This window comes from Schistocerca piceifrons, chromosome 7 (assembly GCF_021461385.2).
Source record: "Schistocerca piceifrons isolate TAMUIC-IGC-003096 chromosome 7, iqSchPice1.1, whole genome shotgun sequence".
Lineage (NCBI taxonomy): Eukaryota > Metazoa > Arthropoda > Insecta > Orthoptera > Acrididae > Schistocerca > Schistocerca piceifrons.
Window position 1 is genome coordinate 338,662,522 of NC_060144.1, and position 16,212 is coordinate 338,678,733.

Sequence of the window (16,212 nt, forward strand, 5' to 3'; positions counted from 1 at the left end):
TCTGCAATTAGAAAGAACTGTGTCCAAGAAAGGTATATAGGAAATTTCTTAACTGCAAACACTATTTCCAAGGCCTCTTTTTTGATCTGGGAATAGTTGCCCCATGCCAGGGTCAGGGTCTTGGATGCACAAGCTATAGGCTGTTCAGAACCATCCCCATACCTGTGTACCAAGACCAGTCCGATGCCATAGGTTGATGCATCGGCTGTCACAACCAAAGGGTGACTGAGAGAAAAGGGTGTGAGGCAGGGTTCAGATGTAAGAATGGTTTTCAATTTGGCAAAATCCTGGTCGCCGGCAGGGTCCAGGTATAAGGGACCCATTTTTAGTCAGCTGATTGAGAGGTTGTGCAATGTGAGTGACCTGAGGTAGGAATTTAGCATAATAATTCAGCTGGCTCAAAAACACTCATAATTCAGGTGAGTTCATCAGGTGAGGTAAAGAGGTGATGGCAGCAACATTCTGGTTGATAGGCCAGATTCCCTCTTTAGAGAGCCAATGCCCCAAGTACTCAACTGCTTGCTGAAAAAAAAAAAAAAAAATAAAAAAAAAAATAAAAAAAAAAAAAAAAAAAAAATCTCCAGTTCTTCAAACAACAATGCAGACCCACATCCTGCAGAGTCATGAAGAGGATGAAGAGGGTGCGGAGGTTTTCCAAACGCTGTTAGCAGGAGGATCCTATGACAATAAGGTCATTGAAGTAAATAACAGAAGCCAGAATATGCTGATCCAACTGCTCCAGCAATTCTGGAATTTTGCAGGGGCCGATGAAATGCTAAAGTGGAGTCACTTGTACTCATAAAACCCAAATGACCTGTTAAGAATGAGAATGTTCTGAGATGCCACATCTAATGGAAGCTGGAGGTCGATCTTGAAAAAATATCCCCCCCCCCCCCCCCCCCCCCCCCCCACCTAGCTAATTTGGTGAGGAGATTTTCTTGCTGGGGAATAGGACAGGTTTCTACCTGTGATTGAGCATTCATGGTCACCTTGAAATCCCCACACAAGTGAAGACATCCATTCGGCTTCCAGATGATTTCTAGGGATGTGGTCCATGCATTAGATTTGACAGGCTTGACAGCCGCAGCTGCCTGCAGACAATCGAGTTCCAGCTTCACAGCAGTGTGTAAGCCACCAGAATCATTGTGGTGCAGTAAAAACAAAGCATGACACCTGGCTGAAGGGTGCTGTGCTCTTGAAAATCTGAAGAACACCCCACATCCCATTGAAAGAGAGGCAAAAACACTGTGCAGAAGTTGTCCAATTCCTGGAAAGGGAGCACAGTGGAAACCATCTAGACATCATCTGAGATAGAAAACCCAAATGCCATGAAGATGTCGAGGCCAAAAATGTTGGTAGCAAATAGATAGTTGACGACAAAGAACGTCAAAAACTGAGTAACATATCTGTAAATCAACACATTCGAGAACTGTCCACAATGAAGAATTGCACCATTTCCATAGACCACCAAATTGTGTGAGAGCAGGGACAAGGTTCAGGTGAAGCAAGTCAGACATGATATGTCTGATTGATAAAGGAGATGGTGGTCCCTATGTTTACCTGAAAATGGATGTTCTGGTGATACATGCAAAGCGTCAGAAACAGTTTTTGCATGAAGGGGTTGCCCTTGGGGGACTAATTTCTGCAGCACATGTACCATGTCCTGTGTTCCACTTCCAGTCAGCCACTTCTGCTTCTTATCTTCCTTTCTTGATAGTCCCATCTCCCTATCAACATCTTGATAGTCACCAGCCTGTCACTTTACTTTGCCTAGTGCTGCCCTCCAGTGTTAAAAATGAATGTCTTATTTCAGGTCCAAACACAAAACACTAAGGAACAAGAATTATTACTTAAGAGATGAGTCCATCCCATACATTTGCTTCTTATAATAATATCAATGTTGTATACCCTGGAGATACTAAAAGGTATCAGATAGTTTATATAATGGTAAGACAGAGATTTAGGAACCAGGTTTTAAATTGTAAGACATTTCCAGGGGCAGATGGGGACTCTGACCACAATCTATTGGTTATGAACTGCAGATTGAAACTGAAGAAACTGCAAAAAGGTGGGAATCTAAGGAGATGGGACCTGGATAAACTGAAAGAACCAGAGGTTGTAGAGAGTTTCAGGGAGAGCATAAGGGAACAGTTGACAGTAATGAGGGAAAGAAATACAGTAGAAGAAGAATGGGTAACTTTGAGGGATGAAATAGTGAAGGCAGCAGAGGATCAAATAGGTAAAAAGACAAGGGCTAGTAGAAACCCTCGGATAACAGAAGAAATATTGAATTTTATTGATGAAAGGAGAAAATATAAAAATGCAGTAAATGAAGTATGCTAAAAGGAATACAAACGTCTCAAAAATGAGATCGACAGGAAGTGCAAAATGGCTAAGCAGGCATGGCTAGAGGACAAATGTAAGGATGTAGAGGTTTATCTCACTAGGGGCAAGATAGATACTGCTTACAGGAAAATTAAAGAGACCTTTGGAGAAAGGAGAACCACTTGTATGAATATCAAGAGCTTTGATGGAATCCCAGTTCTAAGCAAAGAAAGGAAAGCAGAAAGTTGGAAGGAGTATATAGAGGGTCTATACAAGGGCGATGTACTTGAGGACAATATTATGGAAATGGAAGAGGATGTAGATGAAGATGAAATGGGAGATATGATACTACGTAAAGAGTTTGACAGAGCTCTGAAAGACCTGAGTCGAAACAAGGCCCCAGGAGTAGACAACATTCCATTAGAACTACTGACAGCCTGGGGGGAGAGCCAGTCCCAACAAAACTCTACCATCTGGTGAGGAAGATGTATGAGACAGGTGAAATACCCTCAGACTTCAAGAAGAATATAATAATTCCAATCCCAAAGAAAGCAGATGTTGACAGATGTGAAAATTACCGACCTATCAGTTTAATAACAGCTGCAAAATACTAATGCGAATTCTTTACAGACGAATGGAAAACCTGATAGAAGCCGACCTCGGGGAGGATCAGTTTGGATTCCGTAGAAATGTTGGAACACATGAGGCAATACTGACCCTATGACTTATCTTAGAAGAAAGATTAAGGAAGACAAACCTACATTTCTAGCATTTGTAGACTTAGAGAAAGCTTTTGACAATGCTGGTTGGAATACTCTCTTTCAAATTCTGAAGAAGGCAGGGGTAAAATACAGGGAGCGAAAGGCTATTTACAATTTGTACAGAAAGCAGATGGCAGTGATAAGAGTCGAGGGGTATGAAAGGGAAGCAGTGGTTGGGAAGGGAGTGAGACAGGGTTGTAGCCTATCCCTGATGTTATTCAATCTGTATATTGAGCAAGCAATAAAGGGAACAAAAGAAAAGTTTGGAGTAGGTATTAAAGTTTAAGGAGAACAAATAAAAACTTAGAGGTTCGCCAATGACATTGTAATTCTGTCAGAGACAGCAAAGGACTTGGAAGAGCAGTTGAACGGAATGGACAGTGTCTTTAAAGGAGGGTACAAGATGAACATCAACAAAAGCAAAACGAGGATAATGGAATGTAGTCAAATAAAGTCAGGTGATGCTGAGAGAATAAGATTAGGAAATGAGACACTTAAAGTAGTAAAGCAGTTTTGGTATTTGGGGAGCAAAATAACTGGCGATGGTCAGAGTAGAGATGATATAAAATGTAGACTGGCAATGGCAAGGAATGCGTTTCTGAAGAAGAAAAATTTGCTAACATCGAGTATAGATTTAAATGTCAGGAAGTCGTTTCTGAAAGTATTTGTATGGAGTGTAGCCATGTATGGAAGTGAAATGTGGACGATAAATAGTTTGGACAAGAAGAGAATAGAAGCTTTCGAAATGTGGCGCTACAGAAGAATGCTGAAGATTAGATGGGTAGATCACATAACTAATGAGGAGGTATTGAATAGAATTGGGGAGAAGAGGAGCTTGTGGCACAACCTGACTATAAGAAGGGATCAGTTGGTAGGACATGTTCTGAGACATCAAGGGATCACCAATTTAGTATTGGAGGGCAGCATGGAGGGTAAAAATCGTAGAGGGAGACCAAGAGATGAATACACTAAGCAGATTCAGAAGGATGTAGGCTGCAGTAGGTACTGGGAGATGAAGAAGCTCGCACAGGATAGAGTAGCATGGAGAGCTGCATCAAACCAGTCTCAGGACTGAAGACCACAACAACAACAACAACAACAATAATATCAATAATATGATAAGGAAAGTTGCCACTTACCATACTGCGAAGATGCTGAGTTGCAGATAGGCACAACAAAAAGAATGTCGCAAATAAAGCTTCAGGCCTGTAAGGTGTTCATCAAAAATAGACGACAGACAGACAGACACACACACACACACACACACACACACACACACACACACACACACACACACACACACACATACTGCAATCTCAGGCAACGGTAGCTACAGTTTGTATTAGTGCTATTCATTGCAATAACAACTGAATCCTCCATAAATTATTGACTTCTATTTAGACAGACAATTAAAGATTAATTAAAGCTGGTATTAGTAGGAAGGATCCAGATGGCACAGGATGTGAAGCAAGCATTGAAGTGAAGCACAATATGTTGAGCAGGATGTTTGGCAACTGCAGGCTCCAGCTGCCTTTTAGCCACAGTTTGATGGTGGCCATTCATGTGGACAGACAGCTTGCTAGTATGTTAACAGAGGGGCTAACTCAGCCATAAATTGGATATAGATGCTGATAGGGATCCTGTTGGGCCCTGGGGCTCTGCCTGCTTTTTATAGTTACAGCTGTTTTTCAATGCCACTGACACTAACATCTGTCTCACTCATCTTTTAGAGGTATGAGAATTAAGAGCTTCAGCAATGATGCAGTATACTCAGATGGTGAAGTTGTTACCCCACTATTGTTGCCGAAGATAGCAGATAGATACCCAACTTACATTACTTCTTTATGGCATAGGCTTGGTAATTGGGCACAAAAGGTTTCTTAGCACATTTTACATTGTATTATATCTGAGCAAATAAGTGTAATCTTGCAACAGAGGGTCATATTTTCCTTAAATTCTTTCATATTTCACTGATACAAATTTTATGATTGGAGTCCCCAAAGGGATCAGTTTCTTACAGTACATATCAGTCACCCTAACAACTGACTAGGTATATTAGTAGAATAAAAAACAAAATTCAGTGTGATTTCCTCTTTGTCCAGGATTTGAATGAGCTGCAACCTACTGCATATCAACTTATCCATCCTAATTTATCTCACTTCCCCTTCAGAAGTAAGCTGTTGTTCTGAAATCTATGCTCTCCATTTTCCACTTTGTTAGTTGTTCTGGAAGTTGTCTCTCCTGAAGGTAAGCACTACTGTGTCTTCTGTTTCTTCCCAGTTTTAACTGTTATGTATTAATAATCAAATCTGAATTGACTGCGTGTGCCATTCAGTTCCACTGCATATTGTATAAAAGGAATGTTCAGTGTTCTCAAAATTACTTAACCTGGCAGTAAAAGTTTGCTACAGGCAGATTACAGCATGTATATATGCAAAACTATTGCACTTGGGTAATGGTATCAATATTGTAGCCTATCTCAACTATACTTTGGCTATTTAATTGACTCTACAAACTTAGTTCCTTAAATTTGTAACATATCTTACCTGAAAAAAGGGGGGAGGGGGCGGGAGGGATAAAAATCAAAACACTTTTGGGGCTTCACCTTCTGAGTGAAAACTCATTGTAAACAAACTGTGTTTAATTACCTTTGTCAGACATTATTTGAGTTTGGTGATATCTTTGGAGTGCCACGTGAGACTTCAGTTTGCTCTTTGCTGTCTGATAGTGTGAATGTCTTTGTATGCATACTCCACAATTCTATGAATAAATATTCTTGATATCTTAACTGTATCAAATGTGTGTCATTCCTGCAACCTACCTACCTGGAATTCACATACATAACAATTTCTCTGTGGGACTAAGCAATTAAATTGGTAAGTGAATCATTTAAAGATCAAAAGTCTGGGTAATCTCTAATTATCATAATAAATTTTAGAGTTTGAGATAATTCTCGTTTATTGTTCTATCTCAGTGGCACATTCTTTAACTAGATTACACATTTTGATCATTCAGGATCAGGTTTGATCTAAGTAGATGTGTCAGTGCTCTGATATGTGATTCTGAGAGGATAAGATGGGTTGCTGAGAAAACTTCTTAGATCTGACAATGATCCTGTTAATTGAAACATGTAATCTAATTTAAATTTGCAGTTGTGGTGGTACAATAAATGAGAATTATCTTAAATATCACTACAGTTGCTGACTCTCACAAGATGAATATGTCAGCTGTGGTGAAATTTTATAGTGCGTAAACAGTCACTCAGTTGGCTCTTGTTAGTTACTTTTGTCCTATTTCTTATCTTAAAGTCAGTTTCCAACTTGCAAAAACTTGTAACATCTTTGTCCTTAGGTGTTAAGATGGAAAATAATCAAATAGGAGAAAATACACCAACAACCAGTTATCTAAAGAACATAGTAAATAAACACATTGATGAAGCTGAAGATGTTTTACCGAGTTGATAGGAAACATATGTTAGAGTAAGGAAAATTCATGAGTTTCAAGCAAAATATAATTACTGCTTGTCAATAGAATGATACACCAGACAAAGGAAAAATTGGAAGAAAACTTGTTTGGACAAAGCTGAAATGTTAAAGTTATTTCCCTTTCAATTTCCTAGTATCATTTATCTGCATCTTACATGCAGTTTTGAAACAAGTAAAAGTGCATGAGACATACAACTTGCTTTGCTACTCATCACTTTTTCAGGTCAAAATAAAATAGAAATTCAGTTTAAAATTCAATAATTATCTTTTTTCTGGAATGACAGCAGATATGCTGATGGTAGGGTAATGCAATTGTCAACTGTTTGAACAATGAAGTGACTGACTACATCAGTGCTGAAGAGTGTCTATCTCTTCTCCTTCTTCCACTAAGTACAGTTGCTCATACACTTGACTGTGGAGGAGAGTTGCAGAAGAACATAACAACTGAAAACCTTTTGGTTTCTCGGTATTACTTTGCATACATACTGCTTTGTTTGAACTAACAATCATGTCAGACATGACTCAAAAACTCTTACATTTATTGCAATGGCACACACTGGGCCATTAAGGCAACACAACTTCAGGGGATAAATGTTTCCAAATAACAAAATAAAAATGAACAGCTACACAGTTTCTCATTTTCATTACCTTCTTTCTTCTGTGAAGCAATTACTTGTTCATCTTCCATGGATGCAATTTCATTCCTTAGGAATCTTTCAGTTTACAACTGCCATAGGTGGCTACACAGACTAATTTTTTACTGTTGTAAAGATAGTAGGTATGCATGCCATATTATTGTATGTTCTCATCTTCTGTTGTTACAGAACAACCTCAGTTACTTACAATTTGATAAGGAGAATGCATTTGAGGAAAGCGTAAAATTACAAAAAGTCAATATCGCTGGCCAGTTGACCTATTTCTCACTAGAAGACAAAACTCCAGTTTTATCAATAGCCACATTAAAAATAGAGAAAACTATTCCTAACATTCAGAATTATCAGTTTCTTCAGCAAAGGGAGATAAGAGATGGATCTCAGAAGACTTGGAAGGATTGGAAAATCCTCTGAATTAGATAGAAGTTTCTCTTTGTGGCATGTTACTTTGATTCCACATGATATCGATTCCTATTTCCTGATTCAGATTCAGGGGGAAATGACAAATGTGTATGTTTCAAATTGAATTAAATAAATATTATGAATGCATAACTTTTTTAGTGCTGGTGTATTTCATTGTTAACATTTGACCATCATAGTGAGATACAACAATTTACTATTATATTTACATATGACTCATTGTATTTATTTGGGTCTATGAGGGTTGCAGTATAACCTTAAATTATTTTTGAGAACTTTACTGTGTGAAATAAAACAAAATTTGGCATCAACAACCCCTGCTGTCTTTGATCAGGTAGATTGAGAATCAATTCTATGCTGACCGAATGTTAGTGATTAAGTCTTGTTCTACAATCACCTCTGAACAGGTAGCAATGCACTACCAACTACAAAGTAATATGTCTATATAGGCAATGACCAACAAATATCACACATTTTAAACACTGAACTTATTAAGTAATAATCACAAAACTGACTTGTAAAAACTTGAGATTTTCTTTTGGTATTACAAAATAAAAATGATTCTCAAAATTTCTCTACGTCTTTCAACAATTTTCCAAAATTGAAACAAATTAGCACTGTATAAGTAAACAGGCAAGTAATTTTAAAACACATAAAAAATATTTTTCATTCATTTTATATCAAAATATTTCTTAGAGAAATACCAGCAACAATATACTAATGGAAGCACCAGCTTCCAGAGCTACCTGGTCCTCAGCTTCACCTTGATTCCATTCATGGGCCGAAGGATGAGCTCTGCAGTGACTTTAATATTTTCACGTCTCTCTACAGACTCAATGACATAGTTCCTTAATAGTGAAGAGAGGACAGTCTTCTCTTCCAGCAGTGCGAATTTTTGCCCTAAAAGGAAGAAAAATACTTAATTATAATCCATTTCTGGAGTACAACTCTCAATATCCATAAGGAAAAATTATCAGTCAATCATCTGGAAACCATAGTTGTAATCTATACTGGATGATAACAAAAGGTGGCCTGAATTGTGTTCGGTAACAAAAAAAATATTTTTTCTACCTTAATGTTCTGTAAAATGATCCAGCTGTCTCTGATTAACACACATTAATGAGTTAATAAATCAAACACCAATTCCCACATCATTCCCTGTATTTGAAATAGCATTTATTTGTATACAGTATTTTTCAGAATTGTTGAGGAAGAGTGCATGACAGCAGCACCCCCCACCCCATGCCCTCTCCCCCCCACACCCATCCAAACATCTACACAGAAAAACTACACGTCTATGACAAAAGTTTTAAGGATTGGTTTTGAGCTAAAATTTTTGTCAAAGCAGTTTTAAATGCAATAGCCACAACAACTCAGTCAATATTAAATATTATGAATGATCGTAATGTACTTGGCTGTGGTCTTCTGCCTGTGTAAGGTTCACATTTATAATTTTGAATTTAATTTGGAAACTAAATTACTAAACATGTTAAATGAAAGTTAGCATGTGGAGAGGATTTTCTGGTTGTCTACATAGTTAGAGGTTCACATTTGTTAACTACACAATATTTAATGAAATGTGAAAGAATGGAAACTACAGGTTGGAATACCAACAATATAAGGAAAGGGATAGATCTCTGCTCACTGTAATGAAGACATGTTGAGATACAGGCAGGCACAACAAAAAGACTGTCCCACATTTGGCTTTCAGCTACAGCAACTGAGGGCTGATTGTAAGCAGTCACGTTTATGAAAGCAACAGTCTAGAGTGAGTGGGGAAGGGGAAGGCATTGCAGTGTATGGGTGGGGGAGAGAGACAGCTGTCTGGTGAAGCATGCAGGGACTAGATCAGGGCCGGCCAGAAATTCTGCACGCGTGCGGTGCTCCTGCACATGTGCAACTTCTGGGTCACAGCGTGCACGCCGCAGCCGTCAGTGTTCATGTAGTGCATGTTTCTACGCACAGATGTCGCTTTATCCACTTGCTGAGATACTCTGTACGGCGCATTCTAGTGCTCTTTCCACAGCTTGCAAGCCAACCATGGGAAGGTATTTCGCGTACTGAAGATTTAAAATACTGTCACAGTCTACTCATTGAGACGTCTACTTTTATGTTAACAGTTTAACCCAGTAAGACAAGTAATACAGTTAACAACCGTGAGTTTTTATTAAGGCAGCTTTACTGACGGCACGTAAATACACCTAATGTTTTTGATCTAGTATTTAAGAAAGAGAGCACTTACCGACTTCCAACGAACCTTAGTCACGATTTCAAATAACACTAAACCAATGCAACTAATTCTCGGTGCCCTCAGTTACATCCACATAATTTCTGTCTCGATGACCTCTCGATGATCACCTGTACCATTATTGCTATATTTTTCATTAGTTCCGTCTGAAATCTGCGTAATAACCGACAATTAGATGAATGTTATGTTTTATCGACTTCAATTGAGCGTAGCCCTTCACACATTAAAAAAAAAAAAAAAAAAAAAACCCTAAATGTAAGTCTACAACAATCGGTTTAATGACCAATTTTCCTGATGATAATGTAACATGGAGCAGAATGAGGCAATAATGCACAGTTAGTGAACAATAATTTTAATTATGAAAGGAATAAATCCAAACACGTTTATCACTGGTCATGCGAAATGATATAGTTAATATAGGATACAAAAGCACGGCTCATTGACAAACGCAAGCACTTGCGGGAGATTTTCATCACTGATGCTTGATCGAAACGACCGAGAACATAGATCTGCCGTCCTTTGCTTTTTCACAGTATCTGCCATTTCTCAGTACTTCTCTGTGAAGGTTACGGTCACCAGGGGTAAACGAGACCGGGTATGTTGCGCTCTTGCTTGTACCACATAAACAGGGAAGAGGAGCCACCGCCGTTCATTTAGGACACATGTCTAATAACAGATGTCGCTGTCGCTCGCTGTCGCACACGTGCGCACATGTGCAGCACTTCCGCACGTCTGCACACTGTGCAGCGTTTGGCCAGCCCTGGACTAGATGGAGAAGACTGCCAGGCACATCATCAGGAGGCTGTTGGGCAGGGAGCTAGGGGGGGGGGGTGGGGGGGGTCGGTGGGTAGGTAACTTATTGTCAACGCATTAGGAAGTGGATGGGGGAGGTAACCTACTGTCATGACAATGGGGTGGGTGGGTAGGTAAGCTACAGTAGGTAACCTACAGTCACCACACCTCCATCCATCAGTTTCCACCCCATCTGTCATATCACTTCCTCTCTATTCACATCCCCTCACTCTCACTGTGTGTTGTGCACTGCCAATGCACTCGCCCATCTTTCCTCTTCTCCGCTAACCCCCCCCCCCCCCCCCCCTTTCCCCCAACCACCATCTTGCCCCAGCCTTCCGAAACTACACCTGGCAGTCTTGTCGTGCCTCCATATAGTCCCTGCACACTTTACCTTACAGCACTCTTTATCTCTTCCCACCTGTACCTTGCTGTCCCTCCCACTTTCCCATCCCCTTGCCGGCCGATGTGGCCGAGCGGTTCTAGGTGCTTCAGTCTGGAACCGCGTGACCGCTACCATCGCAGATTAGAATCCTGCCTCAGGCATGGATGTGTGTGATGTCCTTAGGTTAGTTAGGTTTAAGTAGTTCTAAGTTCTAGGGGACTGATGACCTCAGCAGTTAAGTCCCATAGTGCTCAGAGCCATTTGAACCATTTAGCCCATCCCCTCCAGATTTGTGTGTGTGTGTGTGTGTGTATGTGTGTGTGTGTTTGTGTGTGTGCGTGTGTGTGAGGTGGACTTGCTTATGTGAATGATTATGTGTGTGTGTGTGTGTGTGTGTGTGTGTGTGTGTGTGTGTGTGTATTTTCTTTTCTGAAGAATGTTTTAGCTGAAAGCTAAGTGTATAGCAGTTTTTTGTTGTGCCCGTCTGCAACTCAAAATGCCATCTTTTTTATCCTGTCCCTTATATTGTTAACACAAAGTCAATTTGGTGTACAAACATTGTACAGTTAATTAAATGTAGGAAGTGAGAAAGGACACACTGAAGCTGAAGTTCAACAAAAGTGTAACAGCCAGGACAAAATCAACATTGAAAACGTATGGACTGATGTGCAGCAAACAAAATTTAGATCTAGAAAAGCACTTAATGTCAACAGAAAAAGTACAATGTCAACAGATCTAAAAAAAAAAAAAGGTAAGTTACCTTAACTGGAAAACCACTGAGCCAAAGGAAAATCTCAAACTGTTCAGATACAAAAATACTTGGGCAACCAGTTCAATGAAGAAAGCCACCATATAAGCAAAGTATTGTTTTTATCAGATACACATGGTAGAAACTGTGTGAAAATGTTTAATCATGTATTACCAAGCACCCATGTTCACATAATTTTTAAAGCCTAATACTTTATTCAGAGACATTACTCATAACACACAAAATAAATCACTCTGTTTAGGAAAAAATGATTATGTCATTATCCTTCATGGAGCAAATGACATAAATGAGAGAAAAGATGAATTTGAGCAGACCACTGAATGAAATTATTCCAAAAACTATGCAGAATCAGTTAATATTCAGCAAAATACCTTATAGATTTGATAACCCCGGAGAAACCCACAGTATATTTTAGATTTAGTGAAAAGAGCTACAGTGACAAACCACATAAAAGTAATCAATGTAAACAGGTTTCTTCAACAAAAATTTTTGACACATGGATTTCACATGAGAAAGTTAGGGAAAACTAAGCTCTGTGTAAATTTATTGAAAGTGCTAACAAACAGTAGGCCCACTATCAAATGCCTCACCCCTGTCAATCAACATATTCCATCTCTATGTGGCTATAAGTGGAACCACAATCTGGACTAGATGGGAGCCTTAACAGTTGTTGCAAAACCAACAAAAGTTGCAGAAGTGGAAATACAGGCTGCACCACTACCACATGCAGAAAAGAAGAAAGCAGCCACAGCAAGTATAGAATCTACATCATCTCCTGCTGATGAGATACCAAGTCCTTTAAAGCACTGTGGTCACATAAATGCTGTAGAAAGTTGCGTACAGCACACAGATATCCGTGTTCAAGCAGACCCAAAAAAATGCCACAGAGAATTGAAGATTTTTTATGGGATGCTACAATAAATCCCAATTGCAAACTAACTTAGCATCCACTGCCACACAAACAATTCTGCGTTCCTACAAATTGCCCCACAACACACTAACTCTTCCTCCTTGTGATAACTCCTCTATTTTGTCTTTACACTTAAAATATTGGGTCCCTAAATTATAAGACTGGTGAACTTGGTATTCTTTTGAAAGACAAGAGCAAAATGATATTATGCTTAAATGAACATTGGCTAAAAGAAGAAGACATAAGACTGTATGTTCCACCAGGTTTTCATCTAATTCCAAATTACGGAATGACCAATGAAAGTTATAGGGAATCCTCCATGTATATATAAGTAATGATTTAGACCTGAAATGTACTGTTCTGGACTTCAACAACTTATCTATTAAAAGTGTTTTTGAAGCAGCTTTATACTTCTGCCAACAGTAAGGCTTTTAACTGTTTCTGTATATCAGTGCCCTGAAAGTGATGCAGAGAAATTTACTGAATGCTTAGAAACCTTATCCTGCATGTACAGAAATGCATACAATAAAACACGCTAATTTTTGGAGACTTAAATATTGATAATGGAAAAATAAGACAGCTTAAAAATATTAATTCAGCAAATGTGTTGAGATGATATAACCTTCTATTTACAAGTCAAAGTCCCACAGGGCTCAATTCTGCCTGTATAACTTTATAACAAATGTACATAAAAGTGTATTTGAACTAGGATGTTTAATGTTGATCAGCTATCAGATCATAAAGGTAATTAATTACTGATAAATTGAAGGTAGAACAAATTCTGTACTGGGGTGTTAGATTATTAATTGATAAGAATATTAACACATATAGGGAGGAAATAAAAATAGTATTATATGGGAATACTGTATTACTTTCTTCCAGTAATATTGAGGAACCCTTCAAGAAGTTCATGAACATTATCTCTAAAAGTTTTAATATCAATTGCCAAAAGATCAAGATACAATATAGTAATAAAGTCAGAAGACCCAGGCATCAGACACAAAATAAATGGTTTATACCTGACTAACAAAAGCTAAGGCTCTTGGTAATTTTTTGCTATGAAAAAGTAAAAAGTGGTATTGTGGATGAAGCCACTTAGAGCAACCTCAAAGGACATTACAGGTTACAAATCAGAATAGCTAAATGTAGGGGAAATGAACAGTACATTGAAAACTCAAATAATAAACCCCATGTCGACGGGAAGTTAAAACCTAGTCTTCCTTCCTTCTTTTTTCTTTCTCTTATATTTATGAATGGCATCGTGCAAAAGCCAAATGCTGTCGCGGTTTATAGCAAGAATAAGGCAAGCGTGAGTAGGTGGATAGGAACGATTCCCAACTGTAAGGCTACCAAATAGCCAGGAGCAGGTCGAAAAAGTTTAATTAGAAGATTTTTCGTCGTTTAAAGAAGGTTGTGTACTTTAACACGCAAGCTCTGTACAAAAAATATGCCAACGTATTCATGATTAGTCTCGGGGGAACAGTTCGTAGTAACCCCTGTACAACAAGGATAATCAATTGCTCGCGCACCTCTATCGCTAAAAAGCGACTTGTCTTAATCTAAGGAATTTTCTAGAATTTTTGTCAAGCATAACGACTTAAAGATCAAAAAGAGCTGTGGAGTATACACGAGAAGAGGCCTTTGAAAAGAGAGATCTAACTGGGGTGCAGAGTATGTAGTTCCTCTCTGTGCAGCAACGTGTTTCAAAATGCGTCACACAGAAAACGACCTGTAATTATATGAAAATAAAATGTAATCTCTTGTGCAATACGTTCTGTTTTCTAGAACCAACAAAGATGATGGTGATGTTTGGTTTGTGGGACGCTCAACTGCGCAGTTATCAGCGCCCGTATAAATTCCCAATCTTTGCTCAGTCCAATCTCAGCACTTTCATGAATGATGATGAAATGATGAGGACAACAGAAACACCCAGTCATCTCGAGGCAGGTATAAACAAGGAAATTATTTTAATGGCTGAGCGAGCTACTTAGGGCAACTACACCAAATAGCGCTAGGGGAAATTACCACTGAGGAGAAGTGCTGTGTTTATGGTGTGATACTTCCCATGTTCGTTAGTACGTGTCGACGACGGGTGTCCTGTGCATTTGTATGCTTACTCCAAAAAATATGCCTACGGATGATTTTATGGATCACAGGTTTTTGACCTGTAAGGATATCAGCACGCCTCACCAATGCAGTTGCGAGGTCCTCCGCTGAAGGGCACGTAGGCGAAGGGGTGCCTGCCCTGCACCCTCTCCGGCAGGAAGTTGTCCGGGTCGAAGCGCTCCGGGTCCGGCCAGTATTTAGGGTCGCGGTGACTCTCGTAGACATGCAGGACCAGCATCACGCCCTCTGGCAGCTTGTAGCCACCTGCGATGCAACAAGGGACCTCTTTGTATCCACTCATTTACACATGGACTCTTGGGTGAAGCAGCAGAACACGGCCAGATTTGCCTCTTTTATTTTGTTATGGTACAACCGAGACAGACACAAGGAAAAAACGCTCCATGTCCAGAAATGTGTATTTCTCCGCCATATATTTACAGATTTGTGTGCTTTTAACAATCTTTAAGTGATTAACGTTGCATGTTCACATTTTAACGTAAACGCGAGGAAAGCAATTCCAATTGCCAAATACTGATACATTAATAACCGATGTAACTACATGAATGTTGAATGCTGGCATGGAAACGTGCATGCATTGTGTCGTACTGGTGTCGGATATCACTTAGTGGGATGGAGTTCCATGCCTGTTACACTTAGTCGGTCAATACAGGAATGGGTAATGCTGTTTGTGCATGACGCTAAAGTTGCCGCCAGATGAGGTCCCATATGTGCTCGATTGAAGACAGATCTGCAGTATGTGGGCGAGCGTTATCCTGTTGGAAAAAACTCCCTGGAATACTGTTTGTGAATGGCTGCACAACACGTCGAATTACAGATTCAAGTGCAAATTGGCAGTTAGTTTGGGTGGAATAATAGTGAGGGTGGTCCCACTGTGTAGGGAAGCAGCCTACTCACGCCGTAATAAATGCACATCAGTCTTTCCATTGTGTGCCAGCCAGTCCGCTGTAACTAGCTCTGACGTCATAAATGTTGCGCAATACTTTAAAAATCAAGTAAATAACCTAAAATGTTTCTAGCATGTCAGGAGTAATATTAAATTAATATGTGTTGAATATCAGTTCAATAACTTTAACCATTTTCGAAATTTGGACGTTTTTCTGTAAAAATCATTGGCGCAACAGAAAAGAGCTAGAGATTTAAAAATTTATACTTAGATTCCTTTTCAATAATAATTTAATAGAAACAGTACTTTGGATCTCACAAATTAAGATTTTAGTTGAAATTCATAATTTTCTGGTTTTTGTCTTAAAACTTAAGGAAGCAAGATAGATTAAGTAGGCTAATAAATAAGGCTAGGATGTTTATATTTAAGTAGAATGGAGATCCGCTATAATCAT

At 39.1% G+C, this 16,212-nt stretch overlaps 1 protein-coding gene across 1 annotated transcript in view; it reads right to left on the reverse strand.

Annotated features, from left to right (window-relative positions):
• Positions 1–7,773: 7,773 nt before the first annotated feature.
• Positions 7,774–16,212, reverse strand: part of LOC124805162 (cytochrome P450 4C1-like) — a 108,259-nt gene continuing 99,820 nt past the window's right edge. The window contains exons 11-12 of the mRNA XM_047265642.1: positions 14,939–15,118; positions 7,774–8,544 (exon numbers count right to left, since the gene is read on the reverse strand). Of these exons, the coding sequence (XP_047121598.1) occupies positions 8,387–8,544; positions 14,939–15,118 (338 nt within the window). The 3' untranslated portion in view covers positions 7,774–8,386. The remainder of the gene's footprint in view (positions 8,545–14,938; positions 15,119–16,212) is intronic.